The 21,574-nt window shown below is 37.0% G+C and overlaps 1 long non-coding RNA gene and 4 gene segments (V, D, J or C); 4 read left to right on the forward strand and 1 right to left on the reverse strand.

Annotated features, from left to right (window-relative positions):
* The first annotated feature begins 5,721 nt into the window (after positions 1-5,721).
* LOC121656226 lies at positions 5,722-6,327 on the forward strand. The segment is given in 2 exon segments: positions 5,722-5,828; positions 6,020-6,327. Coding segments are annotated over 2 exon segments (360 nt in total).
* A 3,602-nt stretch (positions 6,328-9,929) lies between these two features.
* On the forward strand, positions 9,930-10,713 carry LOC121656236. The segment is given in 2 exon segments: positions 9,930-9,981; positions 10,173-10,713. Coding segments are annotated over 2 exon segments (360 nt in total).
* A 1,297-nt stretch (positions 10,714-12,010) lies between these two features.
* LOC121656262 lies at positions 12,011-13,770 on the reverse strand. The gene is made up of 3 exons (XR_006013378.1): positions 13,761-13,770; positions 13,412-13,555; positions 12,011-12,149 (listed from the first exon to the last, which is right to left on the reverse strand). It is a non-coding gene; the product is annotated as an uncharacterized LOC121656262 (long non-coding RNA).
* A 191-nt stretch (positions 13,771-13,961) lies between these two features.
* Positions 13,962-14,568, forward strand: LOC121656217. The segment is given in 2 exon segments: positions 13,962-14,030; positions 14,128-14,568. Coding segments are annotated over 2 exon segments (384 nt in total).
* Positions 14,569-19,985: 5,417 nt separating this feature from the next.
* On the forward strand, positions 19,986-20,573 carry LOC121656234. The segment is given in 2 exon segments: positions 19,986-20,074; positions 20,266-20,573. Coding segments are annotated over 2 exon segments (360 nt in total).
* The last annotated feature ends 1,001 nt before the right edge of the window (positions 20,574-21,574 follow it).

Below are 21,574 nucleotides of genomic sequence, written 5' to 3' on the forward strand. Positions count from 1 at the left end.
CTCAGTCAGCAGCCAAATCAGTGCAGCTCGGACAAACTGTCACTATTGACTGTAAAGTCAGTCCAAAAGTAGCTCACTGGACTGGTTCACAGTACTTCCTGGCCTGGTACCATCAGAAACCTGGAGAAGCCCCTAAAGCTCTGATCTACGGGACATCAGATAGATTTTCAGGAATCTCCTCCAGATTCAGTGGAAGTGGAGCAGGGAATGGAGTTGACTTCACTCTGACCATCAGTGGAGTTCAGGCTGAAGATGCAGGAGTTTATTGCTGTCAGAGTTATCATAGTGGCCCCGTGTTCACACAGTGAAAAAGCATCGTACAAAAACCTCCTTCAGTCAGACTGAACAGAAATTGAACTCAGTGCTGCAGCTGGAAGTTACTCCAGCATTGATATAGTTCAGTAAACACTCACTGCAAACACACAGCAGAGGTGTTTTTATAAAATATACAGTCTGTTTTCATAATAACAGATGGATGATACTATCTTAATATATCTATATGAAATGACATCTTACTAAAGACCCAGATGAAACATGTTTGGACTGATTACAGAACAAGTAACTTTAGTTTCTGCCCAGAGTCAAAGTTTTATCCTCCCAAAGTAACTGATTTATAATAGTCTAATGGATTAGATTCATACAGAGCGGTTCAAAGCACTCATCTGATTGACTGGGGTGAAGCAGCTTTCTCACATTGTCAGTCAGCTCGGACAAACTGTCACTATTGACTGTAAGGCCAGTCCAACAGTATATCATTATTCTGGTTCAAAGTACTACCTGGCCTGGTACCATCAGAAACCTGGAGAAACTCCTAAAGCTCTGATCTACTGGACATCAGACAGATTTTCAGGAATCTCCTCCAGATTCAGCGGAAGTGGAGCAGGGAATGGAGTTGACTTCACTCTGACCATCAGTGGAGTTCAGGCTGAAGATGCAGGAGTTTATTACTGTCAGAGTCTTCATAGCATCAACAGTCAGTGGGTGTTCACACAGTGAAATACAGTCATACAAAAACTTCCCTCAGACTGAACAAAAACTCATCTGACTGATAAAGTTCACTTAACACACACACACACACACACACTCAAACAAGAAAGGTTTAAGAACCAGTAAATCTTCAGAACTTATTAAAATTATTCGTAATTGCGATCACAGCAATTTTATCAACAGATAACTATCTTAATGGAAACACACATTATTATGACTATAGAGTCATGTTTTATCTATTTATTCATTAACATCTATAATGTTTTGCAGAAAGGATCATGGAGCAGCATCATATCACAGTCAAAGATAAAGCTTGAGACATTGTGCCATTACTGAACTTAAAAGGTAAATATTGGTGAAGATGCTGATCATCACCAGAAAAATGACCAAATAAATAATAATTAAAAGTAGAGAAAAAAATCCCCCAAATTTCCAGAATATAACTTCAAACAACAACGATAAAACTTTCCTCTGAGTCAACTGTAAGCATTAAAAAGCAAACACACACACACACATGCAGAAATATTAAAGAACCAGAAAATCTTCAGAACATTTAATAAAATTATTAATATTTCATGTCCCAACAGCTTAATTAACTGAAAACTATCTTCATGGAAACAAACATTATTATGATTAGAGAGCCATTTTTTATCTATTAATATCTATAATGTTCTGCAGAAAGGATCATGGAGCAGCATCATGTGACAGTCATAGAAAAAGCTTGTGACCTTGTGCTGGTGACTGTCTTAATCGTACTAAACTTTAAAAGGTAAAAGTGGATGACGATGCTGATCATCATCAGACAACTTATAAAATAAATAATAATTAAAAGTAGATAAAAACATCCCCCAAATTTCCAGAATATTTCTTTAAACAACAATAATATAAAACTTTCTGCTGAGTCAACTGTAAGCATTAAAAAGCAAAGAATAAAAACACAGTTAATACTGTGGAGCTCAAAGTCTGTCCAGCAGAAAGAAATGGAGCAGTTACGCTCAGCAAGGTCTGTTTAGTGACTACAGAGCAGCTTTCAGTTGGATCACATGACTCTTGATGACATGGAGCTTCAATTTTACTTTTGGGATTCGGTTCTCTAATTCTGATGTATTTATTTACTTATTCTACCATTTTTTTCATGCTGATTAAAATGTAGAAACATTTTCCTTCTGACAATTTTTATTTGACCCAAAAATTGAAAAGTTAAAGACTGGATATCAAGTCATTTTAACCTCCAGGTTTTAATTTTCAATCCTCATTTTTATTGTTATTTTCATGAGACGTTCTTAAGGTGCTGCATGAAGACTTGAAGAATTCTATCATTACAAAACCACCAAATAATAACATCCAAACATAAAGATTTTTACTCACTAATGCCTCCAATTTATGTCAAACAAGATCTCATTACTAAAATAAATTAATTGAACATGTTCACAAGCTGCTGCATCAAATGATTCTAAGAGAATTTTATTTCCTGGTGCAAAAATCCAACATGTGAAGATGAAACATGACGACATGTAGAGGACAGCTGCAGCTGAGTGACTGTGTGTGTTTGCATATGTGTCCTGCCTCTCTGCTCCCAGCTGTTAAGAGGTCAGTGTTGATCAGTGGCTGTTCAGACCTTTCAGAGACACTGAACACACCAGCAGCACAATGATGATGTCACTGACTCTACTGCTGACCACCCTGGGGCTCCTTGTTCACGGTGAGACTCTCTTGTGAAAATTTTGTTTAAGGTTCACCACAATGATGTTCTGCTGTGATGAAAAAAAGTAAAATAAGCAGCTTTCACCTTCTTCTATTCTCCATCTTAAAGAAATCATATTTTTGTATTCGAATGTTGATATTCTTTCTTTAATCTGCATTTCTCTCATTTTCTCCTCTTTTTGTTTTTTACATTTTCCAGGTTCATCGGGTGAAATCATCCTGACTCAGACTCCTCGGTCTCAGTCTGTTGCTGCAGGACAAACTGTGTCTCTCAGATGTAAAGCCAGTTCAAGTGTTAGCAATGATTTGCAGTGGTATCTTCAAAAACCTGGAGAACCTCCTAAGCTCCTAATCTATAATGCCAATTCACGTTGGTCAGGAGTTTCTGATCGTTTCAGTGGAAGTCAGTCTGGGACTGACTTCACTCTGACCATCAGTAGAGTTCAGCCTGAAGATGCAGGAGTTTATTACTGTCAGCAGGATAGCAGCAGACCGTTCACACAGTGATTCAATGTCGTACAAAAACCTCCCTCAGCTGGAGAGGAACTGATCCACAGCTGCACAGAGCTGAAGGGTTCAACTACAGAAACCATTTTATGAAACACAACACTGATACTGACACTAAACAGTTTATTATCACACATTTTAAGAAGTTTAAAACAAGAGAATACAAAGAACAGTTTTGTTGGAATTGTTTTATATTGTTATGTAATCATTAAACATCAGGTCATCTGAGATAAACCAAACATTTTCCTATTAAATCAATTTGCTGTCTAAATTTAATGAGGCAGAAAATGGCATCAGTCACACATTCATGACACAGATTTGTTTTCTGTATAAACATGTTAAACAGTTAATACATGAGGTCTGATTTTGGTGTCAGAAGATGAAGACTTCTTTTCTTTTTTTAAGAAGAGTTTTTGAAGTTTAATTATCACATTTTCTTTAAAATATCAATTTAGATTCATTCTCAATAATTTTGCTGAGTCTATCTTGAGATAGATAAATTTGATCGTTGTGCAAAACTGCTGTCTGAGTTGCACACTGGAGAAAATGTGAGGATGAGGTCAGGAAACAGTTGGAAACCAGGGGTGCTTGTGAAAAAAACATGACCAGCCGCGCTTCTATGTTGTCAGCACACCTGAAGTAAGAATCTTCAGACGTAACAGAAAGCACCTGAGACAGACTGCTGAAGCAGCGTTTCCACCAACTTCTGAAGAGAACATTAATGAGGAAGTGGATTGTGACAACACTCTGTCGGCTGTGTTGATACACAGGCACAATCCTCAGCACCAACTCAAAACAATGACACTGCTGACATGTCTGCACTCTCGCAACCTTATTGTACCAGATCAGGCAGACTGGTCAAAACGCCACTGAGATTTAGAGAGTAACGTGTAAAAATGGGCATTAATGACTTTAAGTTGGCAAAGTTAAAACCTGAAGTGTATGTGATACATCTAAGTTTACAGAAGGTAAAAAAAAATGTTTTGTTCTGTTAAGCTAAGTGCAATGACCTATATTGTTTGCCAAAATGTTACTGGAGTTAAGTCAGCATTAACTGATACATCTGTCAGTGTGGGTAGGAGGTTAGTAAAGGTTAAATAAATGATTGACTCGTTGCTAATGAAAACATGGTCCTCCTGTCAAGTTATTGGTAGAAAACCAAACATAACAACTAAAGACCCAGATGAAGCATGTTTGGACTGATTACAGAACAAGTTACTTTAGTTTCTGCCCAGAGTCACAGTTTTATCCTCCCAAAGTAACTGATTTATAATAGTCTAATGGATTAGATTCATACAGAGCGGTTCAAAGGACTCATCTGATTGACTGTGGTGAAGCAGCTTTCTAACATTGTCATTCTAACCAAACTTTAATTATATTCATGTAATAAAAAATTAATCAGGTAACAAACAACATCTCAGTCATGTTTTGTGTTCAGTGTTACAGCAAATATGAACTGAAGTGGTGTGTTATCGTAATGAGGAAGGGACATATAAGTTCATACTTCTGCCAACTACTTTTCTAATATGGTTTTAAGAACTTTACAGTTTCTTCTCAGGCAGGTAACAAAATTGGAAAAAATATCCTTCCGCTGAAATGATCATGTCTTTAAGTTTTAACTTTCTATCTAAAATTTTAATGTTGTATTAATTAGAAATTCTTAAGATGCTGCATAATGAGTTGAAGAAATCTCACATGAGGAAAACCACATAATAAATATCCAAACATGATAAAGATGTTAACCTGCTCAAACCTCTGCTACACCTGGAGGTTATCAAGGGCACTGATACAGTTCAACAAACACACACATTGTTCAGACACACACATTATGACTTCAAATAATTGTTAAGTGATGACAGTAAACTTTGTGTTCACATGATTTTGAAGCTATTGTGTTTAAGTTCTAGTTCTCTAAACGTCACCGTCAGGTTTGCCTGTCATTGCTCGTCATCTGTTAACTTTGAGTTATAAGCAAACTGGGATAGAAAATGTTGGTATTATATGACAATTAGGGAGACATTTATTTGTCTTTGATGTTTATCTTTTTATTATCTATTTATTGCCAAGACAACCCGGTTTCCTGTTCTGTGTGCAGCACATTAAAACAGTTTTACATAAATCCTCCTTAATAACACTGAAAAGGACAGAACTGCCTGCTGCAGTTGGAAGTTACTGCAGAGACTTCATATTAAACACAAACATTTGATCAAAGTTTACAACATGAACAATGACCAAAAACTTTGTGTAACAAGTTTCCCTAAATCCAAAGTTTTATCTGCAAACATACATCAGATCTTCCACTCAGTGTGTGTCACCTCTTAGCTTTAAGTAAAAAAAAAAAAAAAAACTTATAGAAAACAAAAACTCTTTCTATTTATAAAATATTTACTAGAATTTATTTTGTATTAGCTGAGACGTCAACGTTATGAATAAGAGTCTGGATTCATCCATTTCTACAGCTGAGTGACTGTGTGTGTTTGCATATGTGTCCTGCCTCTCTGCTCCCAGCTGTTAAGAGGTCAGTGTTGATCAGTGGCTGTTCAGACCTTTCAGAGACACTGAACACACCAGCAGCACAATGATGATGTCACTGACTCTACTGCTGACCACCCTGGGGCTCCTTGTTCAGGGTGAGACTCTCTTGTGAAAACTTTGCTTCAGGATGCAACCAGGTTCACCACAATGATGTTCTGCTGTGATGGAGAAACACTGAAACAAGCAGCTTTCACCTTCTTCCATCTATTCTCCATCTTAAAGAAAAATCTTTCTTCATCTTTCTCAAAGCTGGATTTGTCTCAGTAACTCTTCTACTGTTTTCCAGGTTCATCAGGAGAAATCATCCTGACTCAGACTCCTGGATCTCAGTCTGTTGTTCCAGGACAGACTGTCTCCATCAAATGTAAAACCAGTACAAGTGTTGGCAGCTGTCTTAACTGGCACCTTCAGAAACCAGGAGAAGCTCCTAAACTCCTGATTTATCATTCTTCAAGTCGTCACTCTGGAATTCCGAGTCGTTTTAGTGGAAGTGGATCTGGTTCTGACTACACTCTGACCATCAGTGGAGTTCAGGCTGAAGATTCAGGAGTTTATTACTGTCAGCAGCATAACAACTTCCCGTTCACACAGTGATACAACGTCGTACAAAAACCTCCCTCAGCTGGAGAGGAACTGATCTGAACCAACAGCTGCACTGAGACTAAAACAGGAGAGGAACCAAAAAACTGAGGATTTTTCTTTTATCGTAGCAAATTAAGTTTTATGAAATAATATCTTACAAAGATGATTTATTTAGATCTGACAAACATAAGTGAGAAAAGTTTGGTTTTAATTATTTTATTTTACTGCATAAAGTACAACAAAAACAAAATCTTAAAGTTGCTGAGAGAAAATGAAAAGTTTAATGTGAAATGATTCCCTGAACCACCGTTTTAAAGCATGATGTTATATTAATAAATATTTAATATTTTTGAGATACAGCAAACCTGAAGAAATATACATAAGAGATATTTTCTGTGATGAAGGCTTTTCATATCAATAGTAATTATTATGCTAAACCTTCATCAAAATAATGATTTGATTCCACCAAATTAACATTAATTAGTCACCATTTGATATGGCCTAAAGTCTATATAATTTTATCCTTTATGCAAAACAATAAGTTTTAGCTTCACCATATAAAACCTAAAACAACTGTTTTGTCTCAGTTTTTCAATTTCATCCAGTCTATATAGTCACTGAAAAAAGATCAGTAGGTCACATTTATATGAACAAAAATGAAAAACAGATGATTTGATGAACAGATATTTATTATCAGAGAATAATAAAACAATATTTAAACACTGGAACAAAGCAGTAAAAACCTTTTTTGAATATCTCATAATCATCTCTACATGTTGTAAGAAACCGAAAAATCTGTTTGATATAAAAATCTTTATTGTGTAGAAACACATGAACAGACAAAATAAGAATTAGAAAACAGCTTTGAGGAAAAGAAAGAAATGAAATAAAGAGTCAAAGATCAGAGACAGAATAAAAACATGTCAGAGTTCCAGTAAATGAGGTCAGTACTGGGAACACTGGTCTCTCCTCAGTGTCTCTGAGAGTGGAGACTGGGAGCCCTGGGTGGCCTCACAGGTCACAGAGCCCACCTTCCTCCACTGGTCTGCAGAGAGCCTCAGGGTGCTGCTCCAGCTGTAGTGGCCGTCCTTCTGCAGCACCCCGGGGCTCCTGCTGTCCTCATAGCTGCTGCTGCTGCTGCCGTCCACCTTCCAGGACAGACTCCAGTCTGAGGGGAAGCCCTTGTTGGCCAGACACATGAGTGTGGCCTTCCCCTGCTGCAGCTCCTCTGTGGAAGGGGGCAGCACCGTCAGGGTGGGACGGACATCACCTAGGAGACACCAATCAGATTAGCGGACAAGTACCACACAGCTGTCAATCATCCAGAAGACAGTTGGACACCTTTACTGTGAGAGAGGAGATTTCCCTCCTTTAAGAAGTTTCAGTAACATTTTATCTGCTTCATCTCTCGCACATTGTTTCACTTCCCTTTTAGAAACCTTTCATGCATGTCAGGACACAGAATCCTCATATGAGCTGACATACATGAAGCTACTGAACATGTTTAACATAAAAACATTAACTGCACTTCAAATCTCTAAATAAATTACAGAAACTTTTAGGTTAAAAAGTTGAACAATTATTCACAAAATTCACCAATGAAACTCAGATTAAAAATGTGTAAATGTTGTGATCTTAAACATTCTGTATATCACTGAAATCCTGGTACAAACATAGCTGCTGTTCTACTTTGCAGGAAAGCAGCAACTGATCATTTCCACTGTTGAAGGACAAGATGGTTTAACAAGAAGAACTAGAAAATTTCAAAGAAATTTTGATGGGTGCCAATGCGCCGGTAACCCCGCCGCCCCCCTGGCGTGCCGGCCGTGCTGCCGCCGCGAGGGAACCAGCCGGCGCGAGGGAGACGGCGTGAGACGGAGGCAAACCCGTCCGCGAATGTGACGCCATTAAACATCCCGTACGGCCACTAGGTGGCGCCGCAGACGCCACGCGCGCACGAGCGTGCTCGGATCGGGCGTCAGATGAAAACTGCCAAACGTCAGCGTGATCGGAAAATCTGCAGAAATCAGGCGGCCACTAGGTGGCGCTGCAGTGACTTTACTTGTACAAACATGTTCAGATAGGGACTTTCAGTAAAACTGGAAAGTTTCAAGTTCTTTGGTCAACCCAGTCCAGAGTTAGAGTCACTTCATGTTTCCGGGGGGGGGGCATCTAGATGTGTCCAGGATGAAAAGTGACAGAGGAAAAAAAAAGGTTAATCTCAGCATGATTGCAAAATCTGCAGATTGACAGGTATGAAAGGGATAAACAGTGGCTCTTTGCAATGACAGCAGCTGCTTCCATGGCAACCATGCCCCCACCCTTTCCCCCAATCAGCAGACAGGCAGGCTCAGGTTACACATACACACAGAGCACTGTGAAATCACTGTGTGCAAGCCTCCAAAATTTCTTGCTGCTGAAAGCAAACCGTAATACATATCAAAATAATTCTTTCACCGTTGCGTGCAGGAGGTTTTGAGGAACACGAGGATATAAGTCTTGTCACTGTACTGCAAACAGAACTTAAATGGCAGCAGTTTTAAAAATGGTTGCATCTCAGCAGAGTCAATGGAGATTTTGCATGGGGAGAGAAAACTTTGGGTCTTTCCAAGCTCTGTAGCTCCAAATCTGTACGTCCTAGGCCAAAATGAGCTCCTGATAAATTGAAGCCAACAAAAAAAACCTACGTTTTGATGTAAAAATTGTGTCTGTAGAGCAAAAACTCTGGCCGTGAGAGAACTTTGTTTAAGCATGTCTTTTTGAAGCAAAAGCTAGAGTGAGGCAGAGGGAGAGGATTTTGGCAGTTTTTGCTAAAACTTGAACAGTGATTGTGAACAAACTGTAAGAGATATGAAAATGCCCTTCGGACCAGTTATATGTTTATCTTTCGTGACCCGTTTAAACTTTGAATGGCGTTTCTAGGTGAATGTATGGCTGAGCTGTAGGCTTCCAAAGTGACCTATGTTTTTGGGCTGATCTGACCCAAATCCCATTCATTCCTATGGGACCGAAAATCGCGGTTTATTGCGATTTACTCGAGAACCGCCAGACTTTTGTACAAGAAAAGTCATACCACACATGTCCCGATCGAGATGCACAGTTTGATATAACTTTTGTGGGGGTAGAGTGAAAGCTGTAGGAGGAGATAGTCGCCAAAGTTTTGAGCGGACAAAAAAAGGCAATAGCAATATGTTGCCAATGCCTTACAGCATTGGCACCCATAATAAATACTGTTTTTAAAATGTAACAGATATTTCTAAGAAACAGGTTTTCACCAATGAAAACATTTTTATGCAGCTGAAAATAATTTATTTTTATCACTGATGACATTATAGATTTGACAGAAAGATTTCACCTACTGCTCAGAATGAGTTTAACTAAACTCTCAAATCTAATGAAGACATAATTCTAATAAATAATTTTTGTTCTTTGATCAATGAAGTTGTTTAACTTTGGTAAATTTTTACTTTGATAAAACAAAATCTGTTTTAATTTAAGAGAAACTAAAAACAAAATATAAATATGAAAGATTTTTACGTCATTCCGATCAGAAGTGAAATTTTAAAAGACTACAGTTATGTCCCCTAATAATAAAAAGTTTTATGATATTCACAATGATGATGTCATTGACTCTACTGCTGACCACCCTGGGGCTCCTTGTTCAGGGTGAGACTCTCTTGTGGAAACTTTGCTTCAGGATGCAACCAGGTTCACCACAATGATGTTCTGCTGTGATGGAGAAACACTGAAACAAGCAGCTTTCACCTTCTTCCATCTATTCTCCATCTTAAAGAAAAATCTTTCTTCATCTTTCTCAAAGCTGGATTTGTCTCAGTAACTCTTCTACTGTTTTCCAGGTTCATCAGGAGAAATCATCCTGACTCAGACTCCTGGATCTCAGTCTGTTGTTCCAGGACAGACTGTCTCCATCACATGTAAAACCAGTACAAGTGTTGGCAGCTATCTTACCTGGTATCTTCAGAAACCAGGAGCAGCTCCTAAACTTCTGATTTATTATTCTACAACTCTTCACTCTGGAATTCCGAGTCGTTTTAGTGGAAGTGGATCTGGTTCTGACTACACTCTGACCATCAGTGGAGTTCAGGCTGAAGATTCAGGAGTTTATTACTGTCAGCAGGGTAGCAACTGGCCGCTCACACAGTGATACAACGTCGTACAAAAACCTCCCTCAGCTGGAGAGGAACTGATCTGAACCAACAGCTGCACTGAAACTAAAACAGGACAAGAACTGAGACTAAACTGCAAAGATTTTTGTTATCAAATTAAGTTTTATGAATTAATATCTCAAAAAGACTATAGATTTTAATCTTCAGACAAGCATCAATGAGAAAATTTTTATTTTAGCTTTTTGACTTTATAGGACAAAGAACAACAAAACAGTCATGTGTAATTTTAAATTACTGACATAAATTTAATATTTTAGATGTAAAGTTATTCTTTTAAACACTATTTTAAAACTTCATTTTTTATATTTTTTAATACTATATATTTTGTGTTGCAGCAAATCTGAATTCTAGACGTAAATAGTCGTCATACTGGCTGCCTGTTCATCAGAGAATAGACTTTAAATTTGTGCTGCTGGTATATAAAGCTCTGAATGGTTTAGGACCAAAATACATCAGTGATTTCTTGACCCAGTATGAATGTACCAGAACCTTCAGGTCATCTGGATCCAGTTTCTTATCAGTTCCTGGAGTCAGAACTAAACATGGAGAAGCTGCATTCAGCTTCTATGCTCCACATGTCTGGAACAAACTCCCAGAAAGCCTCAGATCAGCTGAAACACTCAGTTTATTTAAATGCAGGTTAAATACCCACCTGTTCTCTGCTGTATTTAATAGTTTTTATTTAGTAGTCAAAATAAGCTGGAATTTTTAAATGATCAAATTTAAATTCTATCTTTCCCACACTGGAACTTTATTACTTGAATTTTATCTATTTTATTTTATTTTTTTCTTTCTGGTATATTTAATTAATTTTATATCTTTTAATCTTTGTTTTTTATGCACTTGTTATTGCTTTCTGCAAGATGCTGTTATGTTTTATGTAAAGAACTTTGAATTGTCTTGTACATGAAATGTGCTATACAAATAAATTTGCCTTTCGCCTTTCCTAAATATACAGAAGAGATTTTTCTCTGATGAAGGGTTTTTATATTGATGGTATAATTATGTTAAACTTACATAAAAAATAATCATTGGTTTTCAATAAATTAACAATAATTAGTGAACTTTTCATATAACCTGATGTCAAGGCTGCAACAAAACAGTTAAAACTGATTTTGAATATCTCGTAATCATCTCTACATGTTGAAAGAACACAGAACACAGAAAAATCTGTTTGACAAAAAAAATTCTTTATTGTGAAGAAACACAAATGAACAGAGAAACTAACTAGAAAAAAAGCTTAGAGAAAATGGAAGAAATGAAATAAAGAGTCAGAGATCAGTGACAGAGAGAAATCACGTGAGAGTCCCAGTAAATCAGGTCAGTACTGGGAACACTGGTCTCTCCTCAGTATCTCTGAGAGTGGAGACTGGGAGCCCTGGGTGGCCTCACAGGACACAGAGCCCACCTTCCTCCACTGGTCTGCAGAGAGCCTCAGGGTGCTGCTCCAGCTGTAGTGGCCGTCCTTCTGCAGCACCCCGGGGCTCCTGCTGTCCTCATAGCTGCTGCTGCTGCTGCCGTCCACCTTCCAGGACAGACTCCAGTCTGAGGGGAAGCCCTTGTTGGCCAGACACATGAGTGTGGCCTTCCCCTGCTGCAGCTCCTCTGTGGAGGGGGGCAGCACCGTCAGGGTGGGACGAGCATCACCTAGGAGACACCAATCAGATTAGCGGACATGAACCACACAGCTGTCAATCATCCAGAAGACAGTTGGACACCTTTACTGTAAGAGAGGAGATTTCCTCCTTTAAGAAGTTTCAGTAACATTTTATCTGCTTCATCTCTCGCACATTGTTTCACTTCCCTTTTAGAAACCTTTCATGCATGTCAGGACACAGAATCCTCATATGAGCTGACAAACATGAAACTACTGAACATGTTTAACATAAAAACGTTAACTGCACTATTAATCTCTTAATAAATTACAGAAACTTATAAGTACAAAAAAGTTGAAAAATTATTCACAAAATTCAACAATGAAACTCAGATTAAAAATGTGTAAATGTTGTGATCTTAAACATTCTGTATATCACTGAAATCCTGGTACAAACATAGCTGCTGTTCTACTTTGCAGGAAAGCAGCAACTGATCATTTCCACTGTTTAAGGACAAGATGGTTTAACAAGAAGAATAAATACTGTTTTTAAAATGTAACAGATATTTCTAAGAAACAGGTTTTCACCAATTAAAACATTTTTATGCAGCTGAAAATAATTTATTTTTATCACTGATGACATTATAGATTTGACAGAAAGATTTCACCTACTGCTCAGAATGAGTTTAACTAAACTCTCAGATGTAATGAAGACATAATTCTAATAAATAATTTTTGTTCTTTGATCAATGAAGTTGTTTAACTTTGATAAATTTTTACTTTGATAAAACAAAATCTGTTTTAATTTAAGAGAAACTAAAAACAAAATATAAATATGAAATATTTTTACGTCATTCCGATCAGAAGTGAAATTTTAAAAGACTACAGTTATGTCCCTTAGTAATAAAAAGTTTTATGATATTCACAAACTTACTTCCAACATCCAGTCTGGTTCCTCCACCAAAAGTCCACCACAGTGATACAAACTGGTTAAGTCGTCGTACAAAAACCTCTGACTGTAGAGAGACACGGCTCTCTGACTTTCAACACAACAAACCTTCCTCTGATAAAACTTAAACTGCAAGTCTTTAAATATCTAAATATGTGATTATTTTAAGGCTCCTTTTTAACGAATCCTGGATTTTTAGTTTTTTTCTTCTAATATTAAACATTAAGCTGCATTTGTTGCTGCTGATAGAAACTAATGAAGAAAATTTAGAGGAAAAAAAACTCCCAACATCTCAGACTTAAAGATGAATTAATGAAAATTCTGTACACATAAAAGTTTTAAGCATATCTTAAAAATTTAACTTACTTCCAAGCTCCAGTCTGGTTCCTCCACCGAACGTGTACCACAGTGATACAAACTGGTTGAGTCGTCGTACAAAAACCTCTGACTGTAGAGAGACACGGCTCTCTGACTTTCAACACAACAAACTCAACACAAACAATCCTGTTCCTTAAAGAAACAACAAAAATAAAATAAAGATTTAATTTTTTCAATGATATAAATATGGAAAATAACAAAAATTTCTTAATAATGATTTGAAAACCACATATTTAATTAGAAATTAAAACTGTAGACATGAATGAAAATGATAAACAGTTTAAGAAAATATTTCCTAAAGCAAATAATTTACAAAAATATCAAAATTATTTTTTACTTAATTAAACTTCTGATGAAGTGATTAATTATTGATTAACATAATCATAGAGATTCAAGTCCCTGCTGGAGTCAGAACATTTCCATAGAGAAACACTTTGCATCAGCAGCACCATGCTCCAGTGCTCTGGGAGAGTTTATAGTCCTGAGAGTTGAAGACTGGATGACTGACAGCTGTCCTTCATGACAACAGAAGCCACAGAAATCCTCCTCATCAATAACATGACTTTGATCTGCGTCCTCATCTGGACTCTCCTCTGCTTCACTCAGGGTGAGGAAAATCATTGTTCTGTGATGTGAAAATCATTTGGAGTGTAGCTGAGTTTCACCTCACCATCTCATGTCCAGTGTTTCTTCTCTCTCCTCAGGGTCTGTTGGACAGAATGTTGTTGTGACTCAGTCAGCAGCCAAATCAGTGCAGCTCGGACAAACTGTCACTATTGACTGTAAAGTCAATCCAACAGTAGCTCGCTACTCTGGTTCACAGTACTACCTGGCCTGGTACCATCAGAAACCTGGAGAAGCTCCTAAAGCTCTGATCTACAGAACATCAGACAGATTTTCAGGAATCTCCTCCAGATTCAGTGGAAGTGGAGCAGGGAATGGAGTTGACTTCACTCTGACCATCAGTGGAGTTCAGGCTGAAGATGCAGGAGTTTATTACTGTCAGAGTTATCATAGTGGCCCCGTGTTCACACAGTGAAAAAGCATCGTACAAAAACCTCCTTCAGTCAGACTGAACAGAAACTGAACTCAGTGCTGCAGCTGGAAGTTACTCCAGCATTGATATAGTTCAGTAAACACTCACTGCAAACACACAGCAGAGGTGTTTTTATAAAATATACAGTTTGTTTTCATAATAACAGATGGATGATAATATCTTAATATATCTAGAATTCACAACAAAGATAACATGCCATGATGCGTTCAGGGTCCTTGCTGTAGTTTTGCTACTACTGACAGCTGTTCTGAGATCAAGCCTGGACCCAGTAGGATTCCTGTGTTAGTTAGTAAAATAAGGAATCGAACACGGTCAGCTTGTGGGGTGAATCGATCTAATCTGTTAACTGTACCTTGTATAACTCAGAATACAACAGAGACCAGTGTAAACTTCATAAAGCTAGCTGTACTAAATGTTAGATCTCTGTCCAACAAGTCACTGTTAGTTAATGACTTCATCATTTCTCACAGTTTAGATTTTCTTTTTCTGACAGAAACATGGTTAACAGAAGACACAAGCGCTACAGTTCTTAATGAAACAGCACCCCCTCATTTTAGTTTTATGAATAAATGTCGAAACGGGAGGAAAGGGGGAGGAGAAGCTGCCTTATTTAAAGATTCATTCCAGTGTAAAGAAATGTCATTTGGTGATTTTACTTCTTTTGAATATTTTAGTTTTATTTTAAGGGGCATTCCTAAAATCCTATTTCTAATCATCTACAGACGTCCAGGACATTGTGTAAATTTTATTGATGAATTTTCTGAATTATTGTCGGTTATCTCTACTGATTTTAACCATTTCATCTTAACTGGGGATTTTAACATTCACATAGATAACATGACGGATGGTAATGTCAAGGAATTTTCTTCCATATTGGACATGTTTGGTTTGTGGCAACATGTTAAACAACCGACCCACATTCGAGGTCACATTCTGGACCTGGTTATTTCAAAGGGTGTTGATATTTCTTCTGTTGCGGTCACTGACTTAGCCTTGTCTGACCATTTTTGTATTTTGTTTGATTTACTGATCACTCAGAATGTTCAACCAACCTGCTTCTCCGTTAGAAAGAGGTACATTAATGAAAGAACAAGTGCTAAGTTTGTGGAGGCCATAGCGATGTTACCAACAACCAGTGCAGAGTCAGTTGATGGACTCCTGGATAATTTCAATCTGAAAATCTTGAATGTAATGGATGCTGTTGCACCGATAAGAATCAAGAGCAACTTGAGCAAACAGAAAACACCATGGAGAAACACCACTGTGGTTACCAGCCTAAAAAGAGAATGCAGAAAAACTGAGCGGAAATGGCGGAAAAATAAACTTCAAATTTACTATGAGCTGTACAAACAAAGCCTACGTAACTATAACAATGAGCTGTGCAAGGCCAGAGAGCTGCATTTATCTGAAATGATTAACAGGAATGTCAACAATTCTCGCACTCTGTTTGCTATTATTGAAAAACTTACAAATCCTCCCAAACAGATAAGCCCAGAGCTCCTTTCCACTGAGAAATGCAACCAATTTGCAAACTTTTTTAGCCAAAAAATTAAAACAATTAGGCAAAATATTAATTCCACACAGTCAAACAAGAAAATTAGTCTGTGTCTAAAACCCGGAAATAATTCTGATGTCATGTCACAATTTAAAATGGTGAATTTAAAAGTCCTACAAGAAACAGTTTGGCATTTGAAATCAACAACATGCACTCTGGACATGATACCATCCGACTTTTTAAAAACAGTTTTTACCTCAGTAGAAAGTGATCTCCTACTGATAGTTAACAGCTCACTGGCATCAGGCTTTTTTCCCAAGTCACTAAAGATAGCTGCTATTAAGCCACTCCTAAAGAAAAGGACTCTAGACGCCTCTATAATGAACAACTATAGACCTGTCTCTAACCTCTCTTTTATTTCCAAGATTATTGAAAAAGTTGTATTTCACCAGCTTCATGACTTTTTAAATGAAAGTGGAAATCTTGATAAATTTCAGTCCGGCTTCCGACCTCATCACAGCACTGAAACAGCTCTGGTCAAAGTGTTAAATGACATTAGGTTGAATACCGATTCTGGTCAAGTATCAGTCCTGGTTCTGTTGGATCTCAGTGCTGCGTTTGATACTGTAGATCACAGAATCCTGTTGCACAGGCTGGAAAACTGGGTTGGACTTTCTGGAGCGGTCCTTAACTGGTTCAGGTCCTATTTAGAAGGCCGGAGTTATTTTGTTACGATCGGCAGCTATGAATCCGAGCGAGTGGCCATGACTTGTGGAGTCCCCCAGGGGTCAGTCCTTGGACCTCTTCTGTTCAACTTGTATATGCTCCCTTTGGGTAAAATATTACAAAACTATAGCATTAGTTATCAAAGTTATGCAGATGATACACAACTTTATGTGTCTCTGTCACCAGATGACTGCAGTCCAATAGACTTAATGTGTCAGTGTCTGGAGCAAATAAACACCTGGATGAGGGAGAATTTCCTACAATTAAATGAAGACAAAACTGAGATTATTCTGTTTGGTAGCAAAGAGAAGAGGGTCAGCATTGGCAAACACCTGGAGACTCGGGCTCTTAAAATTACCAACCAAGTTCGTAACCTGGGAGTGTTGATAGACTCAGATCTGACTTTCAGCAGCCATATCAAAGCTGTCACTAAGACAGCTTTTTACCAGCTCAGAAACATCAACAGAATTAAAAGTTTAGTCTCCCAGAAAGACCAAGAGAAACTCATCCATGCATTCATCTCCAGTAGACTGGATTACTGTAATGGTCTTTTAACAGGACTTCCTAAAAAGAGCATTAAACATCTGCAGCTCATCCAGAACGCTGCTGCTAGAGTTTTAACCAGGACTAAGAGATCTGAACACATCACACCAGTTTTAAAATCTTTACACTGGCTTCCAGTCAGTCACAGAATAGATTTTAAAACCCTTCTGATCATTTACAAATCCCAGAATGGTTTAGGCCCAGAATACATCTGTGATATGTTCAGAGAATATAAACCTAGCAGAGCTCTTAGATCCAAAGACTCTGGTCAACTAGTCCAGGCCAGAGTCCAGACTAAACATGGAGAAGCAGCATTTAGCTGTTATGCTGCAAACAAATGGAACAAACTGCCAGTGGAGATTAAACTTTCCCCAAATGTAGACATTTTTAAATCCAGGTTAAAAACTTTTCTTTTCTCATGCGCCTATGCATGAAATCTGCACGGTAACTTTTTTTAACTTATCTTGCTTTTAATCATTTTAATGTAATTTATTATTTTATTGTGATTATGTGTTGATTATGTGTTGATGCCTTTTACTATTCTAAATATCTGTAATGTCTTTGTTTTATGTGAAGCACTTTGAATTGTCCTGTACATGAAATGTGCTATACAAATAAACTGCCTTGCCTTGCCTTGCCTATATGAAATGACATGTTACTAAAGACCCAGATGAAGCATGTTTGGACTGATTACAGAACAAGTAACTTTAATTTCTGGCCAGAGGCAAAGTTTTATCCTCCCAAAGTAACTGATTTATAATAGTCTAATGGATTAGATTCATACAGAGCGGTACAAAGCACTCATCTGATTGACTGGGGTGAAGCAGCTTTCTCACATTGTCAGTCAGCTCGGACAAACTGTCACTATTGACTGTAAGGCCAGTCCAACAGTATATCACTATTCTGGTTCAAAGTACTACCTGGCCTGGTACCATCAGAAACCTGGAGAAACTCCTAAAGCTCTGATCTACTGGACATCAGACAGATTTTCAGGAATCTCCTCCAGATTCAGTGGAAGTGGAGCAGGGAATGGAGTTGACTTCACTCTGACCATCAGTGGAGTTCAGGCTGAAGATGCAGGAGTTTATTACTGTCAGAGTTTTCATAGCATCAACAGTCAGTGGGTGTTCACACAGTGAAATACAGTCATACAAAAACTTCCCTCAGACTGAACAAAAACTCAACTGACTGATAAAGTTCACTTAACACACACACACACACACTCAAACGAGAAAGGTTTAAGAACCAGTAAATCTTCAGAACTTATTAAAATTATTCGTAATTGCGATCACAGCAATTTTATCAACAGATAACTATCTTGATGGAAACACACATTATTATGACTATAGAGTCGTGTTTTATCTATTTATTCATTAACATCTATAATGTTTTGCAGAAAGGATCATGGAGCAGCATCCTATCACAGTAAAAGATAAAGCTTGTGACCTTGTGCCATTACTGAACTTAAAAGGTAAATATTGGTGAAGATGCTGATCATCACCAGAAAAATGACCAAATAAATATTAATTAAAAGTAGAGAAAAAAATCCTCCAAATTTCCAGAATATAACTTCAAACAACAATAATAAAACTTTCCTCTGAGTCAACTGTAAGCATTAAAAAGCAAACACACACACACACATGCAGAAATATTAAAGAACCAGAAAATCTTCAGAACATTTAATAAAATTATTAATATTTCATGTCACAACAACTTTATTAACTGAAAACTATCTTCATGGAAACAAACATTATTATGATTAGAGAGCCATTTTTTTTATCTATTAATATCTATAATGTTCTGCAGAAAGGATCATGGAGCAGCATCATGTGACAGTCATAGAAAAAGCTTGTGACCTTGTGCTGGTGACTGTCTTAATCGTACTAAACCTTAAAAGGTAAAAGTGGATGACGATGCTGATCATCATCAGACAACTTATAAAATAAATAATAATTAAAAGTAGATAAAACATCCCCCAAATTTCCAGAATATTTCTTTAAACAACAATAATATAAAACTTTCTGCTGAGTCAACTGTAAGCATTAAAAAGCAAAGAATAAAAACACAGTTAATACTGTGGAGCTCAAAGTCTGTCCAGCAGAAAGAAATGGAGCAGTTACGCTCAGCAAGGTGTGTTTAGTGACTACAGAGCAGCTTTCAGTTGGATCACATGACTCTTGATGACATGGAGCTTCATTTTTCCTTTTGGGATTCGGTTCTCTAAATTTGATGTATTTATTTACTTATTCTACAAATTTTTTATGCTAATTAAAATGTAGAAACATTTTCCTTCGTACAATTTTTATTTGACCCCAAAATTGAAAACAGTTAAAGACTGGATATCAAGTCATTTTAACCTCCAGGTTTTAATTTTCAATCCTCATTTTTATTGTTATTTTCATGAGACGTTCTTAAGATGCTGCATGGAGACTTGAAGAATTCTATCATTACAAAACCACCAAATAATAACATCCAAACATAAAGATTTTTACGCACTAATACCTCCAATTTATGTCAGAAAAGATCTTATTACTAAAATAAATTAATTGAACATGTTCACAAGCTGCTGCATCAAATGATTCTAAAAGAATTTTATTTCCTGGTGGAAAATTCTAACATGTGAAGATGAAACATGATGACATGTAGAGGACTGCTGCAGCTGACTGACTGTGTGTGTTTGCATATGTGTCCTGCCTCTCTGCTCCCAGCTGTTAAGAGGTCAGTGTTAATCAGTGGCTGTTCAGACCTTTCAGAGACACTGAACACACCAGCAGCACAATGATGATGTCATTGACTCTACTGCTGACCACCCTGGGGCTCCTTGTTCAGGGTGAGACTCTCTTGTGGAAACTTTGCTTCAGGATGCAACCAGGTTCACCACAATGATGTTCTGCTGTGATGGAGAAACACTGAAACAAGCAGCTTTCACCTTCTTCCATCTATTCTCCATCTTAAAGAAAAATCTTTCTTCATCTTTCTCAAAGCTGGATTTGTCTCAGTAACTCTTCTACTGTTTTCCAGGTTCATCAGGAGAAATCATCCTGACTCAGACTCCTGGATCTCAGTCTGTTGTTCCAGGACAGACTGTCTCCATCACATGTAAAACCAGCACAAGTGTTAGCAGCTATCTTAACTGGTACCTTCAGAAACCAGGAGAAGCTCCTAAACTTCTGATTCGTTATGCTACAACTCTTCACTCTGGAATTCCGAGTCGTTTTAGTGGAAGTGGATCTGGTTCTGACTACACTCTGACCATTAGTGGAGTTCAGGCTGAAGATTCAGGAGTTTATTACTGTCAGCAGAGAAGCAGCTTCCCGTTCACACAGTGATGCAACGTCGTACAAAAACCTCCCTCAGCTGGAGAGGAACTGATCTGAACCAACAGCTGCACTGAGACTAAAACAGGAGAAGAACTGATACTAAAGTGCAGATTTTTCTTTAACTGTAAAAAATAAGTTTATTTAAATAATATCTCACAAACATTACAGATTTTAATTGTCATACAAACATCAGTTAGAAAAGTTTGATTTCATTCGTTTGATTTTTTTTTTTCATATAGAACAACAACACAGTCATATATGATTTTAAATTGCTGAGATTAAATAAACAGTTTAATATGAAAGTAATATTTAAATTACTTTCTAAAAATATGAAATTATATTAAAAATATTTTTTTTGGGTTGCAGCAAATCTGAATTTTATAAGAAAAGAGAAGAGGTTTTTTAGCTAATGATTTTTTTATATTAATAGTAATAATTATCAAAATATTTATTTTTTTCAGTAAATTTACATTACCAAGTAAACATTTAATTTTGTATAAAATATATATTTATATATTTTACTCAATTATGTAAAAAAAGAAGAAAAAAAAAGAAAGTTTAACTTTCCATGTAAAAACTAAAATTGTGGGTTAGTCGTAGTTTTGTTTGATCTAATCCAGTGTCTATTACCTTTTAATTAAGACCAATAGGTCACACTTATATAAACAAACATGGAAAAAATTATTTGATGAACAGACATTTATTATCATAGAATATCAAAAGAATTAAAGATTGGAACAAAGCAGTAAAAATTGTTTTAGGATATCTTATAATCATCTCTACATGTTGAAAGAACCAAATAGTCTGTGTGATATAAAAATCTTTATTGTATAGAAACTCTGAAGCTGAAGACAGAAACTAAGAATTTTAAAAAAAGCTTTGAAAAAGAAAAAGAAACAAAAGACAGTCAGATCAGTGACATGTGACAGTAAATCAGGTCAGTACTGGGAACACTGGTCTCTCCTCAGTGTCTCTGAGAGTGGAGACTGGGAGCCCTGGGTGGCCTCACA

The sequence above is a fragment of the Melanotaenia boesemani genome, chromosome 17 (assembly GCF_017639745.1).
Source record: "Melanotaenia boesemani isolate fMelBoe1 chromosome 17, fMelBoe1.pri, whole genome shotgun sequence".
In the NCBI taxonomy this organism is placed as follows: Eukaryota; Metazoa; Chordata; class Actinopteri; order Atheriniformes; family Melanotaeniidae; genus Melanotaenia; species Melanotaenia boesemani.